The 24,319-nt window shown below is 44.2% G+C and overlaps 1 protein-coding gene across 3 annotated transcripts in view; it reads left to right on the top strand.

Moving 5' to 3' along the window:
• DYNC1I2 (dynein cytoplasmic 1 intermediate chain 2) overlaps positions 1–24,319 on the top strand; it is a 142,758-nt gene that overhangs the window by 22,934 nt on the left and 95,505 nt on the right. Inside the window, exons 4-6 of one of the 3 annotated variants that reach the window (XM_044303201.1) lie at positions 3,578–3,692; positions 17,041–17,131; positions 20,844–20,867. In XM_044303201.1, coding sequence (XP_044159136.1) covers positions 3,578–3,692; positions 17,041–17,131; positions 20,844–20,867 — 230 coding nt within the window. Of the gene's footprint in view, positions 1–3,577; positions 3,693–16,986; positions 17,132–20,843; positions 20,868–24,319 lie in introns of all 3 variants that reach the window. The other 2 variants (XM_044303199.1, XM_044303200.1) reach the window with 2 other exon arrangements.

Raw genomic sequence — 24,319 nt, 5'->3', positions numbered from 1 at the left:
GTGCTAATGTCAGCAGTACATAACAGTGTGTTTGTTAACTCTCTGCCTGCCGCCGTTCTATTAAAAACGGACTTTTATAATATGCTATTGAAGACTCTAGGTGCTATGAAGGTGTTGCTGCAGCACCTAGAGGCTCGGTCTACTCGCCTTTTGGCATGCCCAGGTCCACTTGATTGATGTCCTTCTTTTTCCGCATCTTCCTCATAATCCCGCGCCGGGATATTTGGCACAGTGAATGAAGGATGCTCGAATGCTGCCAGCTTCCTCACTGCGCCGATTATGTCACAGGCCTGCCGGGGAGGCCTGTGATGTAATCGGCGCAGGCGCACTGAGGAAGCTGGCAGCGGCCAAGCATCCTTCACTCACTGCGCCTGCGCCGAATACTAAACGGGACGGCGTAGGTGTGGGATTATGAGGACGATGCGGAGAAGGGCGTCTCAAGTGGACCTGGGCGTGCCAAAAGACGAGTAGACCGAGCCTCTAGGTGCTGCAGCAACGCCTTCATAGCGCCTAGAGCAGGGGTGCACAACCTGCGGCCCGGGGGCCACATGCGGCCCTCGATACCATTCTGTGCGGCCCTCAACTATCTTGTAAAAGACATGTATGTCTATGTCTTGTGAATGCTCATATGTATCTTTCATGTATTCTCCCATTATATGGGAGTACTAGAAGTGTAAATAGACATTAATGGTATGTTCAATATGCCATAAATACAGTATTTCAGTTGGTAATATCATTTTAAGTTTTATTTTTGGCCCTTGGAATTGGTTCAGGCTGAACATGTGGCCCCCAACCAAAAAAGGTTGTGCACCCCTGGCCTAGAGGCTTCATTAGCATATTATAAAAGTCTGTTTTTTAATAGAACGGTGGCAGGCAGAGAGTTAACAAACATACTTTTATGTGCTGCTGACATTAGCACATCGCCAATGTCAGTCAGCTACATAATGATTTTTTCCCCATGACAGAAACCCTTTAAGGATTTGCATCATTTAATTTACAGAACATGCCCACAACTTTTTAAGATTTTTATTTTTTTATTGTGAAGCAAACAACAAATAGGACAAAATAACAGAAAAAATCAATGTGCATAACTATTCACCCCCCTAAAGTCAACACTTTGTAGAACCACCTTTTGCAGCAATCACAGCTCCAGGTCGCTTTGGATGAGTCTCTATGAGCTTGCCACATCTTACCACTGGGATTTTTGCCCATTCCTCCTTGCAAAACTGCTCCAGCCCCTTCAAGTTGGATGGTTTGCTCTTGTGAACAGCAATCTTTAAGTCTGACCACAGATTTTCTTTTGGATTGAGATCTGGGCTGTGATTCGGCCATTCCAACACATTTACATGTTTCCCCTTAAACCAGTCAAGTGTTGTTTTAGCAGTGTGTTTGAGGTCATTGTCCTGCTGGAAAGTGAACCTCCGTCCTAGCCTCAAATCGCGCAGAGTGGTGCAGGTTTTGCTCAAGAATATCCCTGTATTTAGCACCATCCATCTTTCCCTAATCTCTGACCAGTTTCCCAGTCCCGGCTCCTGAAAAACATCCGCACAGCATGATGCCGCCACCACGTTTCACTGTGGGGATGGTGTTCTTTGGGTGATGTGTTGGGTTTGCGACAGACATAGCGTTTTATTTTATTGCCGGAAAGTTCAATTTTTGTCTCATCAGACCAGAGCACCTTCCTCCGTACATTTTGGGAGTCTCCCACAGGCCTTTTCGCAAACTCACAACGTGCCTTTTTGTTTTTAGCTGAAAGTAATGGCTTTCTTCTGGCCACTCTGCCATAAAGCCCAACTCCATCGAGCGTATGGCTTATTGTCGTCCTATGTACAGTCTCTGCTGTGGAACTCTGCAGCTCCTCCAGGGTTACCTTAGGTCTCTGTGCTGCCTCTCTGATTAATGCCCTTCTTGCCCGCTCCGTGAGTTTGGGCGGCCGTCTCTAGGCAGGTTTGCTGTTGTGCCATGTTCTTTCCATTTGGTTATGATAGATTTGATGGTGCTCCTGGGGATCATCAAAGATTTGGATTTTTTTTTTATAACCTAACCCTGACTTGTACTTCTCAACAACATTGTCCCTTACTTGTTTGGAGAGTTCCTTGGTCTTCATGGCAGTGTTTGGTTAGTGATGCCTCTTGCTTAGGTGTTGCAGCCTCTGGGGCCTTTAAAAAAAGGTGCGTATATGTAATGACAGATCAGGTGACACTTAGATTGCACACAGGTGACATCATTTCACTAATTAAGTGACTTCTGAAGGTAATTGGTTTCACCAGAGCTTTTTATGGGCTTCCTAACCAAGGGGGTGAATACATTTCCACATGCCAATTTTCTGTTTTCTATTTCTAAACAATAGTTTTATTTATATATTTTTCTAATTTAAGGCTACTTTCCCACTAGCGTTCGTCGGTCCGCTCGTGAGCTCAGTTTGAAGGAGCTCACGAGCGGACCCGAACGCCTCCGTCCAGCCCTGATGCAGTCTGAATGGATGCGGATCCGCTCAGACTGCATCAGTCTGGCGGCGTTCAGCCTCCGCTCCGCTCGCCTCCGCACGGACAGGCGGACAGCTGAACGCTGCTTGCAGCGTTCAGCTGTCCGCCTGGCCGTGCGGAGGCGAGCGGATCCGTTCAGACTTACAATGTAAGTCAATGGGAACGGATCCGCTTGAAGATGTCACCATATGGCTCAATCTTCAAGCGGATCCGTCCCCCATTGACTTTACATTGAAAGTCTGAACGGATCCGCTCAGGCTGCTTTCACACTTAGAATTTTTTCCAAGTTATTAATGCAGACGGATCCGTACTGAACGGAGCCTCCGTCTGCATTAATATGATCGGATCCGTTCAGAACGGATCCGATCAAGCGCAAGTGTGAAAGTAGCCTTACTTCACCAACTTAGGGTACTTTCACGCTTGCGTTTTTCTTTTCCGGCATAGAGTTCCGTCACAGGAGCTCTATACCGGAAAAGAACTGATCAGGCATATCCCCATGCATTCTGAATAGAGTAATCCGTTCAGTTTGCACGGATCAGGCAAAAGAGAAAACCGTAGCATGCTACGGTTTTATCTCCGGCGAAAAAAACGGAAGACTTGGCTGAATGCCGGATCCGGCATTTTTTCCCATAGGAATCTATTAGTGCCGATTCCGGCATTCAGAATGCGCAGACTGAAAAAAAGGTAAAAATAAATAAATAAATACCGGATCCGTTTTGCCGGATGACACCGGCATTTCAATGCATTTTTTCGACTGATCAGGCATTTTTAAGACTGATCAGGATCCTGATCAGTCTTACAAATGCCATCAGTTGGCATACGTTTTGCCTGATCCGGCAGGCAGTTCCGGCGACGGAACTGCTTGCCGGATCGCTCTGCCGCAAGTGTGAAAGTAGCCTTAGACTATTTTGTTCTGATCCATCACATAATATTCAGATTAGCAAAACATTGAACTTAAGGCTGTAATGTAACAAAATACGAAAGTATGAATACTTTTGCAAGGCACTGTAGGTCCATTCAGGAGAAGAAATCTAATGCTTTATGTATAGAACCTGTTACCTTGTCTGACCTTTTCCCTCTTTTCATGGTAGTCTGATCAGAAGAAGGATGCTGCCCCTCCGCCAGAAGAGTCTGATTTGGAGAAGAAGAGGAGAGAAGCTGAAGCCTTACTCCAGAGCATGGGTATCACCCCTGAGCCCTCGCTGGGTAAGGACCCTGAAGCTTACGTTTGATTGCATGCTGACTTGCATGCTTGCTTGCTTCATGGTAATGCTGCCTGCACAATCTTCATACAACACCCTGTTCTCCTCGATTTAATAGATACAAAAATTCTATAAAACATTCCAGTGCAGTGTATATACAGCCAAGCCGATATATATTAGTGCCCTAACATTTAATGTAAAGCACATTGCTTATAACTCCATGTAGTTAGGATTTAAAGAGGTTTGTCCAGGCTACAGATATTGATGAGCTATCCTCCAGATAGATAATCAATATCAGGTCGGCGGGTGTTCGACTCCTGCCATCCACGCGATAAGCTGTTTTGTTCTGCAGTGGCGCCAGAAGCTAACGGTGTATGGAGTGGAAGCAGAAGGCGTATAGGAGCCATGCTCCCATTCACTTGCTGGGTGTAGTTTAGAGAACCCCCTTTAAAGGTTAAAGATCTCCTTATTGTTTGTCAGGCAAGGATGCAAAGTGACAACTGTGTGATTTATGATAATTGGAGAAGCTTCAGTTATAGCTTTACTAAATATTAAAAGGACTGTCCCACAAATAAATGTTATGTAATCTGTCGTATCAGGCAAAACATAGTTTATCACTTGGAATATTTTTTTTGTAATACTGCTATTACTGCTACTGTACGGGCCAGCCAACAGGAATCTTGGCACAAGGAGAGCTTCTACACACCAGCACCAAACACACAAGGTGGCTGTTCTGTGGGGGGCGCTATAACAAGTCTGCAACAGTAAAAGCACTAGCTTTCCTAAATGGATTGCTGCTACCCATTCTGTTTTGCTGATTTATTTATTTTTTTTGGGGGGGGGGGGGGGGGGTCAGACCCACATTGATCACTCAATGACTTATTTTACCCGTTAGAGAGAATGTAGACTTTTTGCTGCTCACGCAAAAAAAAAAAAAAAATCGCTGTGAAATTTGGTCTGAAATTGCTGTCCATAGAGAATACATTGGGTAGCTTCAATATTACTTCCAAACCACTGCAGTCAGGTAAGGGTACTTTCACACTTGCGTTTTTCTTTTCCGGCATAGAGTTCCGTCCTAGGGGCTCTATACTGGAAAAGAACTGATCAGGCATATCCCCATGCATTCTGAATGGAGAGCAATCCGTTCAGGATGTTTTCAGTTCAGTTTTTTTGACTGATCAGGACGGATATAATACCGCAGCATGCTACGGTTTTATCTCCGGCTAAAAAAACTGAAGACTTGCCTGAATGCCGGATCCGTCCTTCCGGCCTGCGCATGAAAAAAATAAATGCCGGATCTGTTTTGCCGGATGACATCGGAAAGACGGATCCGGCATTTCTATCCATTTTTCTGACCAGACATTTTTAAGATGGATCAGGATCCTGATCAGTCTTACAAATGCAATCAGTTGGCATACGTTTTGCTGGATCACTCTGCCGCAAGTGTGAAAGTAGCCTTTTTACGCCATAGAGTAACATAAAAAACTCTCTTGGCAATAAAATCGGCATAAAATTGCTGCTTAATCCTTAACTGATTAAATTGCTCCAGCAAATGACTTGGCTGCCTTGATTTGGAAGTGTTTTTCAAGTTGCACTTGCTGTGGACATGGATTTCACAGTGATTGTTTATAAAAAAAATCGATTACTTAGGTACTTCTAAATCCTGGTTATTTTTACCTTAGTTTAGTGAAAATCCTCCTTAGATGATGTTAGATTTGACCACCTATTTATTAAATATGCTTTACAAAGCGTTATAAAATCGCGATCTATCGGTTTAGGAATAAGTCACTTTTGGCCAGGTGTCTGCGTCCTAACCGGCATTAATTGGTTTGTTAGTGGTGTCCTATTAGTGAATGGATTGAGGCTGAACGGAGCTCTGCAGGTGGCCCACTAGGGATTAAAAGGCAAGTCACTGGGAACAGGCTAGCTCTTGTGAACCAGCCACACTTCATTTCCCCACACTGCTTATCTGTCCCCTCTTCAGATGACCTAAATACACAGTCAATGTGGCCGGGCCTTCTCCAAACAATGGAACAGTTGGGAAGTGCAGTAATATATGGTGCTCGCTCACAGCAACTGCTCTTATGTTTTCATATCTCACAATTTTTGGCAGCCAAGTTCACACAGTCAGGATTAGTTGTCTCATAATTTTAAGTGTACCGAACCTTTTGAAGAAGTGTATTAAAACAGTGCTCCAGACAAAAAAAAATGTCTAGTAGCCATTTGCTTCTGAACTGAAAAATTTAGGAGCCAAATTAAATTTTTAGTCGCCAAATCGAAACCGAATCAAAATTTTGGTATCATGACAACGCTACGCCGATCAGATCAGCGTAGGGTTGTTTCAATACCAAAATTTTGATTTGCTTTCGTCACCATAAAAAAGTATTGCGATACTCAATACCGCGAAAAGAAAAAAAAAACACCAAAAAAAGCAGTGACAAGGTGACAAAAAAATGGCGAATGCTCACCGCATAGGAGATATTTTTTAATAATTTAATAGTTTGGACTTTTCGAACGCAGCGCTATGTAATATGTTTATTTATTTATTGTTTATATATTTTATATGTAAAATTGGGAAAGGGGGGATTTAAACTTAATATTTTAGGGTACTTTCACACTAGCGTTTTTCATTTCCGGCATAGAGTTCCATCCTAGGGGCTCTATACCGGAAAATAACTGATCAGGCATATCCCCATGCATTCTGAATAGAGAGTAATCCGTTCAGGATGTCTTCAGTTCAGTCATTTTGACTGATCGGGCAAAAGATAAAACCGCAGCATGCTACGGTTTTATCTCCGGCGGAAAAAAAACTGAAGACTTGCCTGATTGCCGGATCCGGCATTTTTCCCCATAGGAATGTTTTAGTGCCAGATCCGGCATTCAAAATACCGGAATGCAGGATTCGTCTGCGCAGACAGGTAAAAATGTGTAAAAAGATACAAGACGGATCCGTCTGTCCGCATGACAAGCGGAGAGATGGATTCGTTCTTGCAATGCATTTGTGAGATGGATCTGCATCTGGATGCGTCTCACAAATGCTTTCAGTCACATCCAGATCGGCGGATCCGGCAGGCAGTTCCAACGACGGAACTGCTTGCCGGATCACACTGCCGCAAGTGTGAAAGTAGCCTTAGTGTTTTTTTTTTTTTTTAACTTCCTATTAGCCCACTTAGGGGCTGAAACCCTTGTCCTATTCACCCTTAGGCCCCTTTCACATGGGCGAGATTTCTGCGCGGGTGCAATGCGTGAGGTGAACGCATTGCACCTGCACTGAACCCGGACCCATTCACTTCTATGGGGCTGTGCACATGAGCGGTGATTTTCATGCATCACTTGTGCGTTGCGTGAAAATCGCAAGCATGCTCTATGTTGTGCATTTTTAACGCAACGCAGGCCCCCATAGAAGTTAATGGGGCTGCGTGAAAATCGCAAGCATCCGCAAACAAGTGCGGATGCGGTGCGATTTTCACGCATGGTTGCTAGGATGAAAGTCTCTTCACTGTATTATTTCCCCTTATAACATGGTTATAAGGGAAAATAATAGCATTCTTTAAAGGGCTTCTGTCACCCCACAAAAGTCATAATTTTTTTTTGGGATAGTTACATTACTTATAGCGCGATATAGGAGAATATAATCTTGTCACTTACTTTGATGCGGCCGTTTCTTTAGAAAACGAAGTTTTATAATATGTAAATCCGGTCTCTACCAGCAAGTAGGGCGTCTACTTGCTGGTAGTCGCAGCAGAAAACCGCCCCCTCGCCGTGTTGATTGACAGGGCCAGCCGTGATCTCCTCCTCCGGCCGGCCCTGTCAGTATTTCAAAAATCACGCGCCTCTGTTCATTCGGCGCAGGCGCTCTGAGATGAGGAGGCTCGTCTCCTCAGAACTCCCTCAGTGCGCCTGCGCCGATGACGTCTTCTATCAAGACCGATCTCACTGGTGAATTTGCGCCGATGCAGAACTTCTTTTTTCCTTACCAAGGGAGGGGGAGGGGGGGGGCGCACTGCGCCTCCAATGATGATAACTGACCTGTTAATACAAATACAGGAGGCGGCTGCCGGAATCAAATAGACTGCATCGGACCTCTATGACAGGGAGCTGCGATCCGCGGCAGTTAACCCTGAGGGGTTAACTGCAGCGGATCGCAGCTCCCTGTCATAGAGGTTGGGTGCTGGCTATTTGATTCCGGCACCCGCCTCCTGTATTTGTATTAACAGGTCAGTTATCATCATTGGTGGCGCAGTGGCCACAGCCCCTTCCCTACTTCTCCCGTCTTTCTTACTATTGGCGGTGGCAGCAGCACAGGGGGGAGGGAGAGACTCCTTCTCCTCTGCGCTGCTGAGAAGAACATCGGTGGCGGGGCAGAGAACTATCATCTCCTGTGCCCGCCGCTGTATTCAGAGCTGCGGCGGCGGGTCTAGTCGCAAATGGCGACAGGACTAAAAAGTCTTGTCGCCATTTGCAAATTCTAAGTCGCATTGGTGACCTTTTTGGTCGCCATCTGGAGCCCTGTAAAAACTATTCTAAATGTGATATAATTAATTTTTGTTATATGCTTTTAGTTGTTTTTTTTCTCATTTTACTTAAAAAATAGGCACCCGAAGTCCAGTTGCCTATACTTTGGAATCGGTACACTTAGCAGTGTACTGGTGTACAGGTTCTACCCCGAGACAGGAGCACGGATGTGTGATGCAGAGCACTTGCTAGCACCACCTCGCTCAGTTAATAGCTCGGCATAGCACATCTATGCAGGAGAACCTATACCGATGTGCTATGCAGAACTTTTAGTAGAGCGGAGTTATAACAGGCAGGAGCTCTGTATAGGACATTGCTGCCCCTGCCTGTGCCTGCTTCACTAAACTGACATGGCACATCATTGTACTATGCCAGGCTTAAGCAGAGCAGCGAGGTGTGCTCCTGCCTGTACATCGCTTACTGCGGTCCCACAGTGGAAGCAGTCAGCGATTTATGGATTCTGAAGCTCTAAAGACACCTGAACTTTGGGTACCCATTTTGTAACTAAAATGGGAATAAAATCAAAAGTATTTTACAAAACTTTATTTCAAAAGATTAGGTACACTTTAATTTAAATCTTTATGAAACAAAACTTTTCTATTTATATCATGAAGAAGAACATTTTTCTATTTTTTGTTCCTTGCCACATTTTTAGGGGTGCCCTCCCCCCGTAGTCTGATGTGGTGAACTTGGAGGTCACATCTCCAGAGACACGGCCTTGTATTATTATGTAACTAATCTTCTCATGCCTCATTATGCCTCCACTGGGCGTTTTCTCTTGTTCAGATTACAAGGGAGGAGGAAAGGGGATTGAAATGTAAATGATTTGTAAATCCGATGTAACCTGCCAGCACTTCTGAAAGAATATGAAAAGTCTTATTGGGGCAGGCAGCGCCTCCTTTCCTTCAGCGGGGGGATTCTTGAGAATAAAGGTGATTCTGCCTCTTTGTATTCCTCCATGTAAACCGTATCCACACACTGTGCTAGACACGAGTTTGGTTATTAGGGACAAGGCCTTTAATGGAGTCCATGTTTATTTCGCTTCATAAAAATCTGATTGTTGAATTGCTCTCATTGACTGACACCTGTAATTATAGAGGCTTCGGATAGTTCAATTGCATACGGAGTAGCTACAAATAGTTTATTAGAAAAAAAAGGCCCCATTATTAAAGGATTCATCATTTTATATATTTGTCTCCAAATGACTCGTAGATTATATTTTATTGGTTATTATTCCAGAGTAGCATGCGTCATAATATGTTGTGGTCTTAACATCTTGACCTGCACCCATCTACTGTTCTTCAGAACAGAAACCGCCCTCATGGTCAAACTTTGCAGCCACTTAACCCTAAGTTCACACCTGAGCGTTTTTACAGCGCGTTCCTACGCGCTGTAAAACGCTCAACAAGGAGAAGCCAATGCTTCCCTATGGGAATGGTTCTCACCTGGGCGTTTTACAGCGCGTACGATCGCGCTGTAAAACGCCCGACGCTCAAACAAGTTCTTGAGCTTTTTTTGGGGCGTTTGTCGCGCGTTCCCGCACATAGATATTCGGGAACGCACGACAATGTGTGCACGCCTGTCTCTGTATGCGCGATTGTAAACGCCCGTACAATCGCGCATACAGAGCGCTCGTTTCAGAACGCTCAGGTCTGAACCCAGGGTTAAAGATTTAATTGTGGAATTGCAGAAATGGTAGCACCCCAATGTAATGCGCCACTGTACTCTGCCATGGGCTGTGGCTACAGAGTCACTTGTACAAAGGAGCCTCTTCTAGGACCACGTTCATCCTCAAAGCCCCTTCTAGGGCCACGAGTCTTTTAGGGTATGTACACAAGGGACGTAAATAGTGGCAGGAAAATGCTCAGCAAAATCTACGAGAGTTGCCTGCAGATTTGCAGCAGATTTAACTAATTACCGGATTTTTTTGTTGTACAATTTTACGTTTGTTCACATGTGGCAGCAGATATTGTGCCACAGAATTGTGGGCGGAAAGTTTGCAGCTATTTACAGCACTAGCAATGTGCATGAGATTTAATCCACAAGGTGCCGATAAAATCCACAGCAGAAATTGATCAGAATCAGATTTAAATCCACAGCATGTCCGTTTATACTGCGGATTTCTACCGTGAGTTTCACCCTTTGCTGAGTCTGACTCATATCATTGGCAAAAATCTGCATGTAACGCAGGCAGATTTTGCTTTGGATGTGTTATGGATTTTGCCACAGAGTGGCATCAAAATCTGCCGGCTGTAGCTGTTACCCTATGGATCAATTCAACAGCAGCAGAATATTTCATTCCATTTGTGTGAAGGGGTGAAACAGGTTTCTGCTACATGAGTATACCTTTAGGGCTCATGCACATGCACGTGTGTCGGCCGTGCCCATATTGTGGCCCACAAACAGCGGGTTCGCAATCTACGTGTGCAAATCCATTCACTTGAAGCGGAAGGCCACGGAAGCACTATATAGAACTTGCTCTATGCCCGTGCATTGGGGACTGCAATTGGCAGCATGAGCCCTTAGGATAGATGTCGCTGAAAATGCAGATGTTTTGCATACAAATTTTGCTGCAGATTGTACAGTAAAATCAAGGCAGACTTCACCTCTGCTGCACTGTAACTGTTAAAATTTAATGTGAAAATCTATGACAAATCTACACAATTACCATGCTACAGATTTGTGTGCCCCTTCTTCCACGTAGAAACTGTCTGCTGCTTTTGGATGAGTATGCAATTCTGTCACGTCTGAATTCACCCTTATTGACCACTATTGGGAAAGTTGCATGGCTGCAAAAGTCACCTGGGACTCTCATGGGATTTTTTATGTCACAGGTATTATTATACACAATGTACATACGGTATATAAAATCCTTTTATACGTGCCATTCCCTGGGCTTTTGTAAAGTCAGGGCATGTTCACATGCAGCAATTTCTGCAGCTCTCATTCATCCGAATGCAGAAATTCATGCACACTCTGCAGAATCAACCCCATCCAGATGCATGGAACAGATTTGCAGCATGACCCAAGCATTAGGAGGGAGAATCTCTAGTTTTTATATAGCACGTGGTTCCTGTCATCCAACAGATCTGTAGATTCAGTGGCTGCTAGCATTACCCCCTTTATGTAAATGGCTTTCTTGTATCTCGGATCCTCTTGTCATGCGTGGGCTCATTTTACCACAAGATGGCAGTATGAGTCTAAATGTATTGAGCGACTATTTGGCCAAAAGTCACTTAAAAAAAAAAGATAATAAAAATAATCCTTAATCCACAAACTCTAAAAATCATTAAGGGGTGGAAATAGTTTGCAAACATTGAAATTAAAGTACGCTCACATCTATTTTCTAAAGCTTAAACTTATATTTTAATAGCAAGATCTGATTCCTGTGGGAGGAGAATGCATATTACACTAATAGGGTAAATGACTTTCTATAAAATTTCCTCCAGTGGTTGGTGAAGAGGGAAAATATATTGGGGATGCCACAGGGACTGATGTAAGCAATGGAAAGTAAAAAGGTAGCTATACACAGTCGCACTCAGATCTATATATTGAACATGCAGTATAATGCTGTAATTAAACATAATCTATTCCCATGGGTGACTTTTCGGTAAGTTAGAGGGGAGGGTAAAGTGCGGAATAGATTTCCTCTGAGCTCTTTAAGTAGCGTAACGTTCAAAGCCATTAGCATACAGATGGTACAAAACCAGTGTATTACTGTCCTCCCAGCACGCTGAATTCGGGGGCTTTTAAATGAATCCTGGACCGAAAATGGTGCACAAAAATAAAATTGTAAGTGTATATCTCCAAAAAATTCCAAAGCATCTGATATCTCCAACTGTTTCTATACATAGAGTGCAAGTGTATAATAATAATCTTTATATAGTGCCAACATATTCTGCAGCGCTTTACACTTCAGAGGGAACATGTACCAGGAGAGTGGACATCACAGATTGAAGAGTCAACAATTCAGACAATAGGACCGAGGGTCCTGCTCGTGAGAGCTTACAGTCTATGAGGCGCTGTTTTACAGTCCTTCTAGGCATTGGGTTACACTTTAGTTTTCTAACCAAGCCTCTTTATGTTATGTGCAACGCGTTTGAGACGTTGTTCAGATCTTCAGTCTGTGAATTAGCATTTGTTTTGTGGTGGCAGAAGTAGTTGCATTAATGAGTGAGAAATATGGACTGCGGCTATCTAGAAGAGGTACCGTATTAAGAAAGCTGCACTGAATCAAGTCTCGGTTATTTGATATATATATCGAACCCCTTGCGATGGCCATTAGGCAGGACGATCAGATCAAAGGATTTGGTACGCTAGGAACACAAGATCGTATCTCACTATATGCAGACGATGTTCTGTTTTTTATAGATCATACGGAAACCACTCTCCCTAGGATTATTCAAATGGTTAAATTATTTGGTGAGGTTTCTGGTCTTCTTATAAACTGGACCAAGACTAGTCTGCTTCCAATAGACCCCCTACCACAGAAAGAGATTCCTGTTACACAGTTGGATATTGTTGATACTTTTCAATATTTGGGTTTGACGATATCGCCTCGGGTCGAAAATTTTGTAGAACTTAATTTGATCCCCATAATAGTAAAGATCAGAGCTAAAATAGGAATTTGGCTGAAACTTCCCCTATCTAGAGCGGATCGGGTTTCACTAGTCAAAATGGTGATATTACCACAATTGCTCTATGTGCTCAGGAATACACCTATTTGGATACAAGACAAACATTTTAAACTTATAGAGAGACTAATTAATGATTTAATATGGGGAAGAAAGCGAGTTCGAATTAAGTTGGAGTATTTGTATAGATCAGTGGAGTGCGGGGGTTTAAATCTCCCCTACTTTAAGGGATACTTTATTGCAGCCCAGCTATTGAGGTGCTATGAATCAGAGCATAGCGCACTACTGGGGAAGTTGGTAAATAGTCATGTCCACAATAATATTTTTTCCTTGTTGGAATCTGGCCTATTGAAGAGCTATGAGCAAGGCTACAGAGAGACTATAAAACTACTCCTTAAGGTCTGGGCTACAACTAGGACATGGTTAAAAGTTAAGGGTTCACTTACATTTACGCCTCTTTGGCATAATTTGTATTTACAAAGGCTGGATGAAATTGCAGCTGACACATTTTGGCAGAAGAATAAAATTTTATATATCTCACAGGTAGTTAAAGATAGAGAAATTAAATCCTATATAGAAATGATACAAAACTTAAAAAATCTTTCATGGTTTAGGTATTTCCAATTGCGTTCTGTGTTATCCAGCTTGGATGATAAGCGGCTGTTGGATATAGATAATGTATCCTTTCTGAATGATTGGGTAGGAGGTACACATTTCAGAATAAAAATTTCAAATATATATAAGTTATTACTTAAAGCACGGTTTAGTGACATACACTCTCCAGGACAAAAAGCGTGGGAGGTGGACTGTCCGAATGTACAAATAGAAGGGTGGGATAATATTTTTGGGAATCTATCTTCACTATCCCAGAACTTTAACCATGTCCTGATACAATTTTATATCTGCCACAGATTATATATTACTCCATTGTGGATGAACAAATGTGGGTTAAGAGACACGTCCAACTGTCCCAAATGTGACACTGTAGGAGCAGACTTTCTCCATATGATATGGACCTGTCCAGAACTTATAAACTACTGGAACGGTATCAATAACTATATTATGTGTAAACTAAAAATTTGAATTCCTTTTGAACCACAAGTATTTATTCTCAATGATCTCTCCAAATTAAAAAATCATAAGTATCAAAAGATTCTTTTGAGTAGAGTATTGATGTTGGCTAGAGTTTTGATCAGCCGCACCTGGTTTGCCCGATCTACTCCAAACAAAAACACATGGATAAATTTAATTGATAAGGTAATGAACTACGAAAAAATTTTATACAGACGGAGGGAAAATGAATATCAATGGACCAGGATATGGGGTGGTTGGAGGTCTGGTTAGCTGAGATCAAGTTGTTTTATATATAAGGGTCCTACTTTGACGCACCACAAACTGGGAGGGAGGGAGGGGAGGGTTTTCTAAATATTTTGAAAAGATGAGTGGAATATACGCACATATAATCACTTGGGTTACTAAGAATTGAGAGACTGTAATAAATTTTTTATTGTAAATGTTTTGTAGTTTTCCCAATAAAAAAAAGAAGTCTCGGTTTATAGCAGTGCATGGCTGTATGGGGTCATTGTTCTGATACCGATAGTAAAAATGGTTAGGGATTACTAATAAATATGTATTCCATATCCAGTTTTGAAAATAATTGTAAATGTGGAGCTCCCCTCTAAGTTGTCATTCTCATGAGACGCTGTCAGCATGGATATTTATTAGATGCCCTCACAGGGTGAAGCCAGCAGGGATGCAGTGCACCCTCTACACCCCCCTCCAGTTAAACTTCAGGGGTGCGCTACACCACTTCTGCCATTCTCTTGAATTAGGCAAGAAGACAAAACATACTGAAAAGAGGATTTTATCAGGAGTAGTGTGAATATAAAGTTTTGTTCTGCCAGGCTCTGCTCTTAGGGATCGACCGATTATCGGATTTACCGATATTATCGGCCGATATTCAGGATTTTGAACGTTATCGGTATCGGCATTTATTTTGCCGATATTCCGATAACGTCCTGGGAACACAGATCGCGCTGCTGACAGCGCTCTCCGTGTTCCCTCAGCAGCAGCACAGGGGAGAAGGAGCAGTGTCTCCTCCCCCTGTGCTGCTGCTGCCGCTCCAGCCAATGGGAGGACAGGGGACAAGAGGAGGGGAGGAGCTATGGCCACTGCGCCACCAATGAAGCTTAATCTTACATTAATTCATATACAGGAGGCGGGAGCTGCAGAATCACATAGCCGGCTCCCGGCCTCTATGAGCTGTAGCTGCGATCTGCGGTAGTTAACTCCTCAGGTGCCGCGGATCGCAGCTACAGCTCATAGAGGTCGGGAGCCGGCTATGTGATCCTGCAGCCAGCTCCCGCCTCCTGTATATGAATAAATGTGAGATTAAGCTTCATTGGTGGCGCAGTGCGCCCCCCCCAAGCCCCCCAGTATCAGACATTGGTGGCGCAGTGCGCCCCCCCCCCCCCCAATATTAGGCATTGGTGGCGCAGTGCGCCTCCCCCCCCCAAGCCCCCCCAGTATTAAGCATTGGTGGCGCAGTGCGCCCCCCCTCCCCCCCAGTATTAAACAGTGGTGCGCCCCCCCTCCCCCCCACCCCAGTCGCAGTGCGCCCCCCACAGGATTCCCTCTCCCCTGCTCCTCCGATCGGAGCCCCAGCAGTGTAATGCTGGGGCTCCGATCGGTTACCATGGCAGCCAGGACGCTATTGAAGCCCTGGCTGTCATGGTAAGCTCCATGCTGCTGTGTGCACAAAGCACACAGCAGCAGGGACAGTGTGAGCTCCTATTCACCCTGATAGAGCTCTATCAGGGTGAATAGGACAAGGGTTCTAGTCCCTAAGGGGGCTAAAAGTTAGTTAAAAAAAAAAGTAATAAAAACACCAAAATATTAAATATAAATGAAAAAGAAAGATTTACAAAAAAAAATAAAAATACACATTAACAATAAACATTAATTTTCAGCAGATTTGTGGGAATTTTAATTTTTTTTTCAAAAATGAAAATTCCCAGAATATCGGTATAAATTATCGGCTATCGGCCTGAAAGTTCACAAATTATCGGTATCGGTATCGGCCCTAAAAAATCAATATCGGTCGATCCCTATCTGCTCTTGTAGGTGCCGAGGAGGTATAGCTTCCATGTGAAGGGCTTTCTGCATGGAGCTGCTTCACAGCCCCTCCCCAATGCAGAAAGCACTTCACTGTGAAGCTCCACTTTCAGGGCACTTGCAGGAGCAGAATCTTGTGGAAATCTTCTCTGAGCATTTTAAACAGAAGCGCTCCTTCGAGCCTCTTTACCCATCGTATTGGTTAAAAGGGTTTCCAATATATTTTTACTGATGACCTATCATCTGGATAGGTCATCAGTATCTGATCTTTCAGACCCCCACAGATCAGCTATTTGAGCAGGCACCTGCGCTTGCCGTAGACTACTCTTAGCTTGACAAGCACAGCAGCGTACATTGCACAGCGGCTGTGCTTGGTATCGCAGCTCAGCCCCATTCACTTCAATAGGGTTGGTCTGCACCTAGGCCATGTGCCCAATGAACGTGATGTCACATGGCCTAGCGAAAGCAGCAGCGCGACTGCTGGTGCCTTGTCAAACAGCTGATCAGCGGGGGTCCTGGGTGTCAGACCCCCACAATCAGATACTGATGACTATCCAGACGCTAGGTCATCAGTTCAAATATCTATGGAAACCCCTTTAAGGGTATGTACAGTAATTCCATATTTTAATATTGTTGTTGCATTCAATAAAGGGGTTGTCTGAATAAAATATTCCTAATGACTCTGACCCTTAGTAAATAGCTAATATCATGTGAGGAAATTGTAGAATAACACGTCATCCTTTCAAATGAATGGGTCACCGTGTAAAACTCTACATGTCTATGATACATCGTAGGAATGTCCGAAACCTTCCTCATCACTTCTCATTCTTTCCTTCCCTCTTTGTCACCAACATGTTATGTACAAATGCATGAATAAGCCAGCATGTGATTGGTAATTCTCTCTCTTCCCTTCTTTTTCCCCCCATTCTCCATCTCCATCCACGTATGTTTTGGTTTGCCATCGTTCTGGTTTTGTTACCCGTTTCTGTTTCTTTACCAACCCTTCATGTTAACTTGCTTTGGAAACATCTTAAGCGGTCCAACCCCTGCGAATAGTAACAGAGGATACGTGTCTGTTTCACTATTTAGTCCCTCCACCAACGTCGCCTTCCTCTAAGTCTGTGAGCACCCCAAGTGAAGCCGGAAGTCAAGACTCTGGTGATGGGACGACTGGGGGTCGGTAAGTTGTCACGCTGTGTTACCCATTTTTTAATAGTGGTTTTACTACATTTATTTTTTTTGCCTTTATTGACTAAAACTGATTTATCCATAAACTGAAATAATCAATTATTTTAGCACTATTACATTTTAAGGGTGCATTCCTACAGATTCTAGAATGTCAATTGCAGAAACAGTGTGGTTATTGCTCTCTCTTAAAGGGTTTTTCTGAAACTTAAATATTAATGAACTTTACACAGGATCCACCTGCCCTGTTAATCAAAGTGCAGAGGGCGCGGCAGCTGAAGAGAGAGCAGAGCCTCTAGGTGTAACGGCAACGCCCCCGTTGCTCCTAGAGGCTCATTTGCATATATTAAAACATAATTTTTCTCAGCAATGTGGGCAAATATGAACATGGGTCCAACACAGATGCCTTCACCTGCCAAGGCGATAGGGTAAATGTTTCATAGTGATAAATTTATGCCCTTTAAGGCTATTGTATGGTTTTGCCTTTTTGTCTTCCTTACAATTCCATTTGTGATTTGTTTGTGTGGTTCTTTTCTTCAGATTTTACCCTTTTCAAGAGAAGGGTGAGATCTGCAGCAAAACCGCATGAAATCTGCACCAAAAAACACTAGTACATGTGGTTTTTAGTGCAGAAACGCCCAAAAAACTTGCAGAATTTCTTTTTTGAAAGCGGAACTCTTGTGCAGGTACTCTTAGGCTGAATGCACACGATCAGGATTGCGTGCGGATTGACCGCACGGATTTGCCTGCGAACACCTGCGGATTTCAGTGCGGAATCTCCGCACATGAATCCTGAACGTGTGCATGTAGCCTTAGGCTCCTGTACCAGAGGTTCTGACCTTTTGGACCTTTTTGTATTGTCTATGCAAATGGACAACACCTTTCTGTGTTGTCAGCTTTGCAAATGCTTACAATGTAAGAAAATAACCAAAGTCATGAACGGTTTCTTGGAAGGTACTAGTTCTCTTTGCAGAGATCCAACTGGTGTAGGGAACCTTATAGGCAATGCCCCCTTGGAAAATGAATGCGAGTTTGCTCTCCTCCAGAAAGACTGTCTCTCTACTGCCGCTTATATGTTGCTACCCTGTAAACCAATGTCTGACCAATAAAGAGCCTTGAAACCTAACTAGACATATCAGCAAAACCAGAGAGACCCATATGATGCCTTCCTCATAAGTACAGACTAGGGTTCTGGTCTGGAGGGTGAGATGCCTTTTGAAGCAAATCTTGGAAGGTACCAGTTTTGAAGAAATTGTATAAGAGGTAATGCATATTAATTATCTGGGATCAACAGCCTCCGGCACTCCAGCGGCTCATAAACTACAACTCCCAGAGTGCTTCATGCACTTCTGAGGCAGGCAGAAGAACAGCCGAACATGTTTGCATGCTGAGCGTTGTAGTTTCACAGCAGCTGGAGTGTCGAAGGTTGCTGTTCCCTGGTTTATACTCTGGAAGTAGAACTGGATTCCTGAACCAGCTCAATATCCGTATCTTGAACAGGAGCTTTTAACCAGTCCCCATGACATCTATTGTGACACAGTGAGAGGTTTGGTCTGGGAAAACAGGTGAGGTCAAATACCGAACTGGATTTTAATTGCCGGTCCGAGTTTTGGCAGCACCTGGGTGTCCTTAAATAGGCAGCTGGGCTCAGATGCCATGTCTCTGTGTTGGGATCTGGGAGCCTTGTGTCTGGATGAAGACTTGCTACCTGTTTGGCGTGAAAACAGGTTGGTGCTGCTATGAACAAGGACTCTTTGAGGTAGAATTGCCACATGGTATGAATTACCACTAACACTGCAAGGTGACTTTTTGTTTGAATATGACTGCTTGCTTGTTTTGTCACTTGCCTAAAGTGTGAATAAAACACTGAACTGTTTGATCCAAAGAACTTGTTGTTGCCTCTGTACTGCGTCCGCTAATCCTGTCTACCAGAGCGAGTCCCCACACTATATATAGTGCCTATAAGTATTCATACCCCTTGAACTTTTCCACATTTTTCACCTTACACCCACAAACTTAAATGTATTTTATTGGGATTTAATGTGATAAGCCAACACAAGTATGTATAGTAAGTTTGTGTGAAGTGAAAATAAAATTATACCTGGTTTTGAAAATGTTTAATAAATCATAATCTGGGAAGTGTGGTGTGCATTTGTATTCATCCCCTTGGACTCTGATACCCCTAAATAAAATCCAGTGTGACTGCCTTCAGAAGTCACCTAATTAAGTACAGATGTTCTGTGAAGGCCTCAGAGGTTTGTTGGAGATCATTAGTGATCAAACAGCATTATGAAAACTAAGGAGCACATCAGACAGGTCAGGGATAAAATTGTGAAGAAGTGTAAATCTGGGTTAGGTTATAATAAAGTTTCCCAAGGTCTAAACACCTCACGAAGCACTGTTCAATCCATCATCTGAAAATGGAAGGAGTATGGCACAACTGCAAACCTACCCAGACATGGCTGTCCACCTAAACTGACAGCCCAGACAAGGAGAGCACTAATTAGAGAAGCCCCCCCCCCCATAACGGTGCGTCACCCACAGACCCCCCCCTCATAACGGTGCGTCACCCACAGACTCCCCCCCCCCCCCTCATAACGGTGCGTCACCCACAGACTCCCCCCCCCCCCCTCATAACGGTGCGTCACCCACAGATCCCCCCCCCCCCATAACGGTGCGTCACCCACAGATCCCCCCCCCCCCCATAACGGTGCGTCACCCACAGATCCCCCCCATAACGGTGCGTCACCCACAGATCCCCCCCCCCCCCCATAACGGTGCGTCACCCACAGATCCCCCCCCCCCCCCCATAACGGTGCGTCACCCACAGATCCCCACCCCCCCCATAACGGTGCGTCGCCCACAGACCACAATTAGTTCAAAACCCACCAAAAGCACACCTTTTGGTTCAAAATATTTTTTTCTTATTTTCCTCCTCAAAAACCTAGGTGCGTCTTATGGGCCGAAAAATACAGTAATGTGAAAAATGTGGAATAGTTCAAGGGGTATGAATACATGCCTATTTCTCTTTCTGGTAGCCGTATTCTGTGATGACGGTGACCTTTGATGATCGAAAATAAAGCTACCTTCCATTGCGGATAGTCTGGTAAAAGTAAACCTGTACTGTGCCATATATAGTTTTTTTGCATTGAACACTTAGGCTACTTTCACACTAGCGGCACAGACCTCCAGCAGGCTGTTCCGTCAGGTGAACAGCCTGCTGAATCCGTCCTGCCGCTAGTGACCGTGTGCCCCCGGACTGCTGCTCCGTCCCCACGGACTATAATGGGGGCGGGGTTCCGGCTGAGACACAGCAGCGCACGGCGAGAGGCTGCCGGAATAAAACTACGACATGTCCGACATTTATTCCGGCAGCCTCTCGCAAGGCGCTGCTGTGCCTCGCCAGAACTCCGCACCGCTCCCATTATAGTCAATCGGGACGGAGCGGCAGTCCGGGGGCATACAGTTACATGGGGCAGGACGGATCCAGCAGGCTGTTCACCCGACGGAACAGCCTGCCGGAGGTCCGTGCTGCTAGTGTGAAAATAGCTATATATAATATATGTATATTATTATAGTTTTTTTGCATTGAACACTTAGATGAGTCAGTCTTGCTGGATGTATCGGTGGAGGATACCTGTTTGAGCTCAATCTTACATTTAGACCCTTTTAAGCTTACTAACCTGCTGCATGTGCTTGCTTTTCAGTTCCAGACCTGCAGTTACCAAGAAGTAAAGCATATTCCTTTTTTTCCATGTTTTTACATTTAATTATTATTTAGCTTTTTATATTAGTATTTTTTTTTTACCATAGATGCAAAGGGGGAGATCTTAGTTGCCCATAGCAACCAATCAGATTCCACCTTTAATTTTTCAAAGGAACTGTGAAATATGAAAGGTGGAATCTGATTGGTTGCTATTGGCAACTAAGCCAGTTCTACTTTACACCAGTTTGATAAATCTCCCCTAAAGTTTTGATCTGTGATCGGCCTTCTCTCAGCTCCCCGAGCACAGCGCTGTACATTGTATAGTGGCTGTGCTTGGTATCACAATTCAGCCCCATTCACTTCTTTAGGGCTGAGCTGTGCCTACGCCATGTAACCGATAAACATGTCATCACTTGGCCCAGGAAAAGCAGGAGAAGCCTGCAGCGCTACTGCGAGAGCCTCTGCCTTCTCAAACAACTTATTGGTGGGGTCCCGGGTGTCGGACCCCAACCGATCATATACTGATGACCTATCCAGAGGATAGTTTATCAGTTATAAAGTCTTGGAAAACTCCTTTAAATAGTTTGTCCAGCCCATAATAAAAAATAAAAAATAAAAAAAAAAGTCAGAAAAGGCTAAGGCTGGTTTCACACGTGCGTTGCGGGAACATGCACGATTTTTCCACGCGAGTGCAAAACATCGTAATGCGTTTTGCACACGCGTGAGAAAAATCGGCATGTTTGGTACCCAAACCCGAACTTCTTTACAGGAGTTCGGGCTTGGGATCGGGGTTCTGTAGATTTTATTATTTTTCCTTATAACATGGTTATAAGGGAAAATAATAGCATTCTGAATACAGAATGCATAGTACAATAGCGCTGGAGGGGTTAAAAATAAAATAAAAAATAACTTAACTCACCTTAATCCACTTGCTCGCGTAGCCGGCATCTCTCCTGTCTCTTTCTTTGCTGATTACAGTCAAAGAACCTGTGGTGACGTCACTCCAGTCATCACATGGTCCGTCACATGATCTTTTACCATGGTGATGGATCATGTGATGACCGGAGTGACGTCACCACAGGTCATTTGACTGAAATCGGCAAAGATAGAGACAGGAGAGATGCCGGCTACGCGAGCAAGTGGATTAAGGCGAGTTAAGTTATTTTTTATTTTATTTGTACTATGCATTCTGTATTCAGAATGCTATTATTTTCCCTTAAAACCATGTTATAAGGGAAAATAATAAAATGATCGGGTCTCCATCCCGATCGTCTCCTAGCAACCGTGCGTGAAAATCGCACCGCATCCTTACTTGCTTGCGGATGCTTGCGATTTTCACGCAGCCCCATTCACTTCTATGGGGCCTGCGTTGCATGGATTATCGCACTGCAACGCACAATATAGAACATGCTGCGATTTTCACGCAACGCACAAGAGCGCTAATTTTCACGCATCACATGTGAACAGCCCCATAGAAATGAATGGGTCGGGATTCAGTGCGGGTGCAATGCGTTCAACTTGCGCATCGCATCCGTGCGGAATACTCGCCCCCTGTGAAAGGTGCCTAAAACAAATAAATTAATACCTACCGTATCTGATCCCCTCCCTAAACTAACACGGCTTCCTGAGTCCCTCACCGGTCGTTTTCTCCTGGTCCATCTTTACTTGGAAATGTGACCATTCAGCCAATCACTCCGTAGGGATCGGGAATTTGCAGGATCCCGGGAATCAGGTGGCTTATATACTGTAACCCCCCCACCTCCCCCCTAGCAGAGAGCAATATGTGGTAATGCACACTTTAAAGCCGTGGTGTAAACCTAGCGATCACAGTGATATGTAATGGCCTAGTGACCAGCTGGAGGTAGAGTTTTGTTAAATTCCTAAATTCTCTGTGCAACGCCGTGATCGGTATTGAAACATGTATAGAGTATCACCTCGGTTCAAAGGGCTTATGTTTAATGTCACCCCTCACCCCATGGAGGACTTAAAAGGAAGCAACCACCAGCTTCCACCACAGATCAGGAGGGTTAAGCAGTTTTGCCCAGTCCTGCGGGCCCACTGAATTTATATTAGACGTATGCTGGTTTTCACATGGATTGACACATCTGAGCCCAGGGCTGTGGTTAACCTATAATTACAGCTATGTCACATCTTGGAAACCCTATCAGTCCCACATCCCAGTGGAAATGCAGATTGTTTCCTTACCAAAGAGCCGATGTGTTAGCCGTCTTCCTGTAGCAATAGTACCACTTCCTGCACATGTTTTCTGCTGTGGGCAATGTTACAAGATACCCATCATTCACACCCAGCATGTACAAGTTCTGCTCAGGCTCATGTGCCGTCAAGGGTTCACATCACAAAGTGGATGGGAAACAGATTAACCGATCCCGTGTGCGGCAGACATGACTTCTCCAGAGGAGTGGAGCAACCTCACAAGCTACTGCGTATGGTTTCAGGGGGAATGAGGTGCAGTTTTTGTACCTGTTCAAGGCTGCAAAATTATAAATTTTACACGTTGATGTAGGGATAAGCGGACTATTTCATACTAATCCTGAGCTGAGTATTTATAGTGCGAACTGAGCTGCGTTCACAATGCTTCAGACTTCACAGCTGAAATCTAATCTAATGTCTGAGGAGCGCTTTTTTTTTATTTTATTTTTTTTCTAGTGATTTTGAAAACTGGGAGATGATGCTTTCATGCCAGCCACTAAAGTAATCACATGCAGGAAAAACTAAAGATGCCTATGCACATTAGATAGCGGACAACTGTGCTGCAAGTGCAAGTCGGATCCAGAACGGATCCGTTTGCATTACCATGATAATGCAAACTGTTCGTTTTTGACTTGCACTGAAAGTCAATTGGAGGCGGATCCGTTTTCAATTGCACCATATTGTGTCAGTGAAAACGGATCCGTCCCCATTGACTTACATTGTAAGTCAGGACGGATCCGTTTGGCTCCACATCGCCAGGCGGACACCAAGTCCGCCTCCAGAGCAGAATGATGGCTGAACGGAGGCAAACTGATGCATTATGAGCGTATCCTTATCCATTCAGAATGCATTAGGGCTAAACTGATCCGTTTTGTTCCGCTTGTGAGAGCCCTGAAACGGATCTCACAAGCGGACCCAGAAACGCCAGTGTGAAAGTAGCCTAACTTGCTGCCAGACACCATGAGAATAAAGGATCCGGCATGTTATCTGGAGACACAGAACAATCCATACGCATTTAATTGTCTGCTTGTCCTGCCGAAATCAGTCGGCTTAGACGACATTCATCTAATGTGTATGGGCACCTTAACGGAGTTGTCAGAGTTATATAACCACTCGGGCAACCCCTGTAAATGGCCTAAAACAGGGATGCCCAACCTGCGGCCCTCCAGCTGTTGCAAAACTACAACTTCCAGCATGCTCTGATAGCTGTAGGCATCCCTGGCCTAAAATAGCAAATGGATATTATCTGATTTCTTTCCTGTTTCT

This window comes from Bufo gargarizans, chromosome 8 (assembly GCF_014858855.1).
Source record: "Bufo gargarizans isolate SCDJY-AF-19 chromosome 8, ASM1485885v1, whole genome shotgun sequence".
NCBI classification, from domain to species: Eukaryota; Metazoa; Chordata; class Amphibia; order Anura; family Bufonidae; genus Bufo; species Bufo gargarizans.
This window is presented reverse-complemented; position numbering and strand designations above follow the sequence as displayed.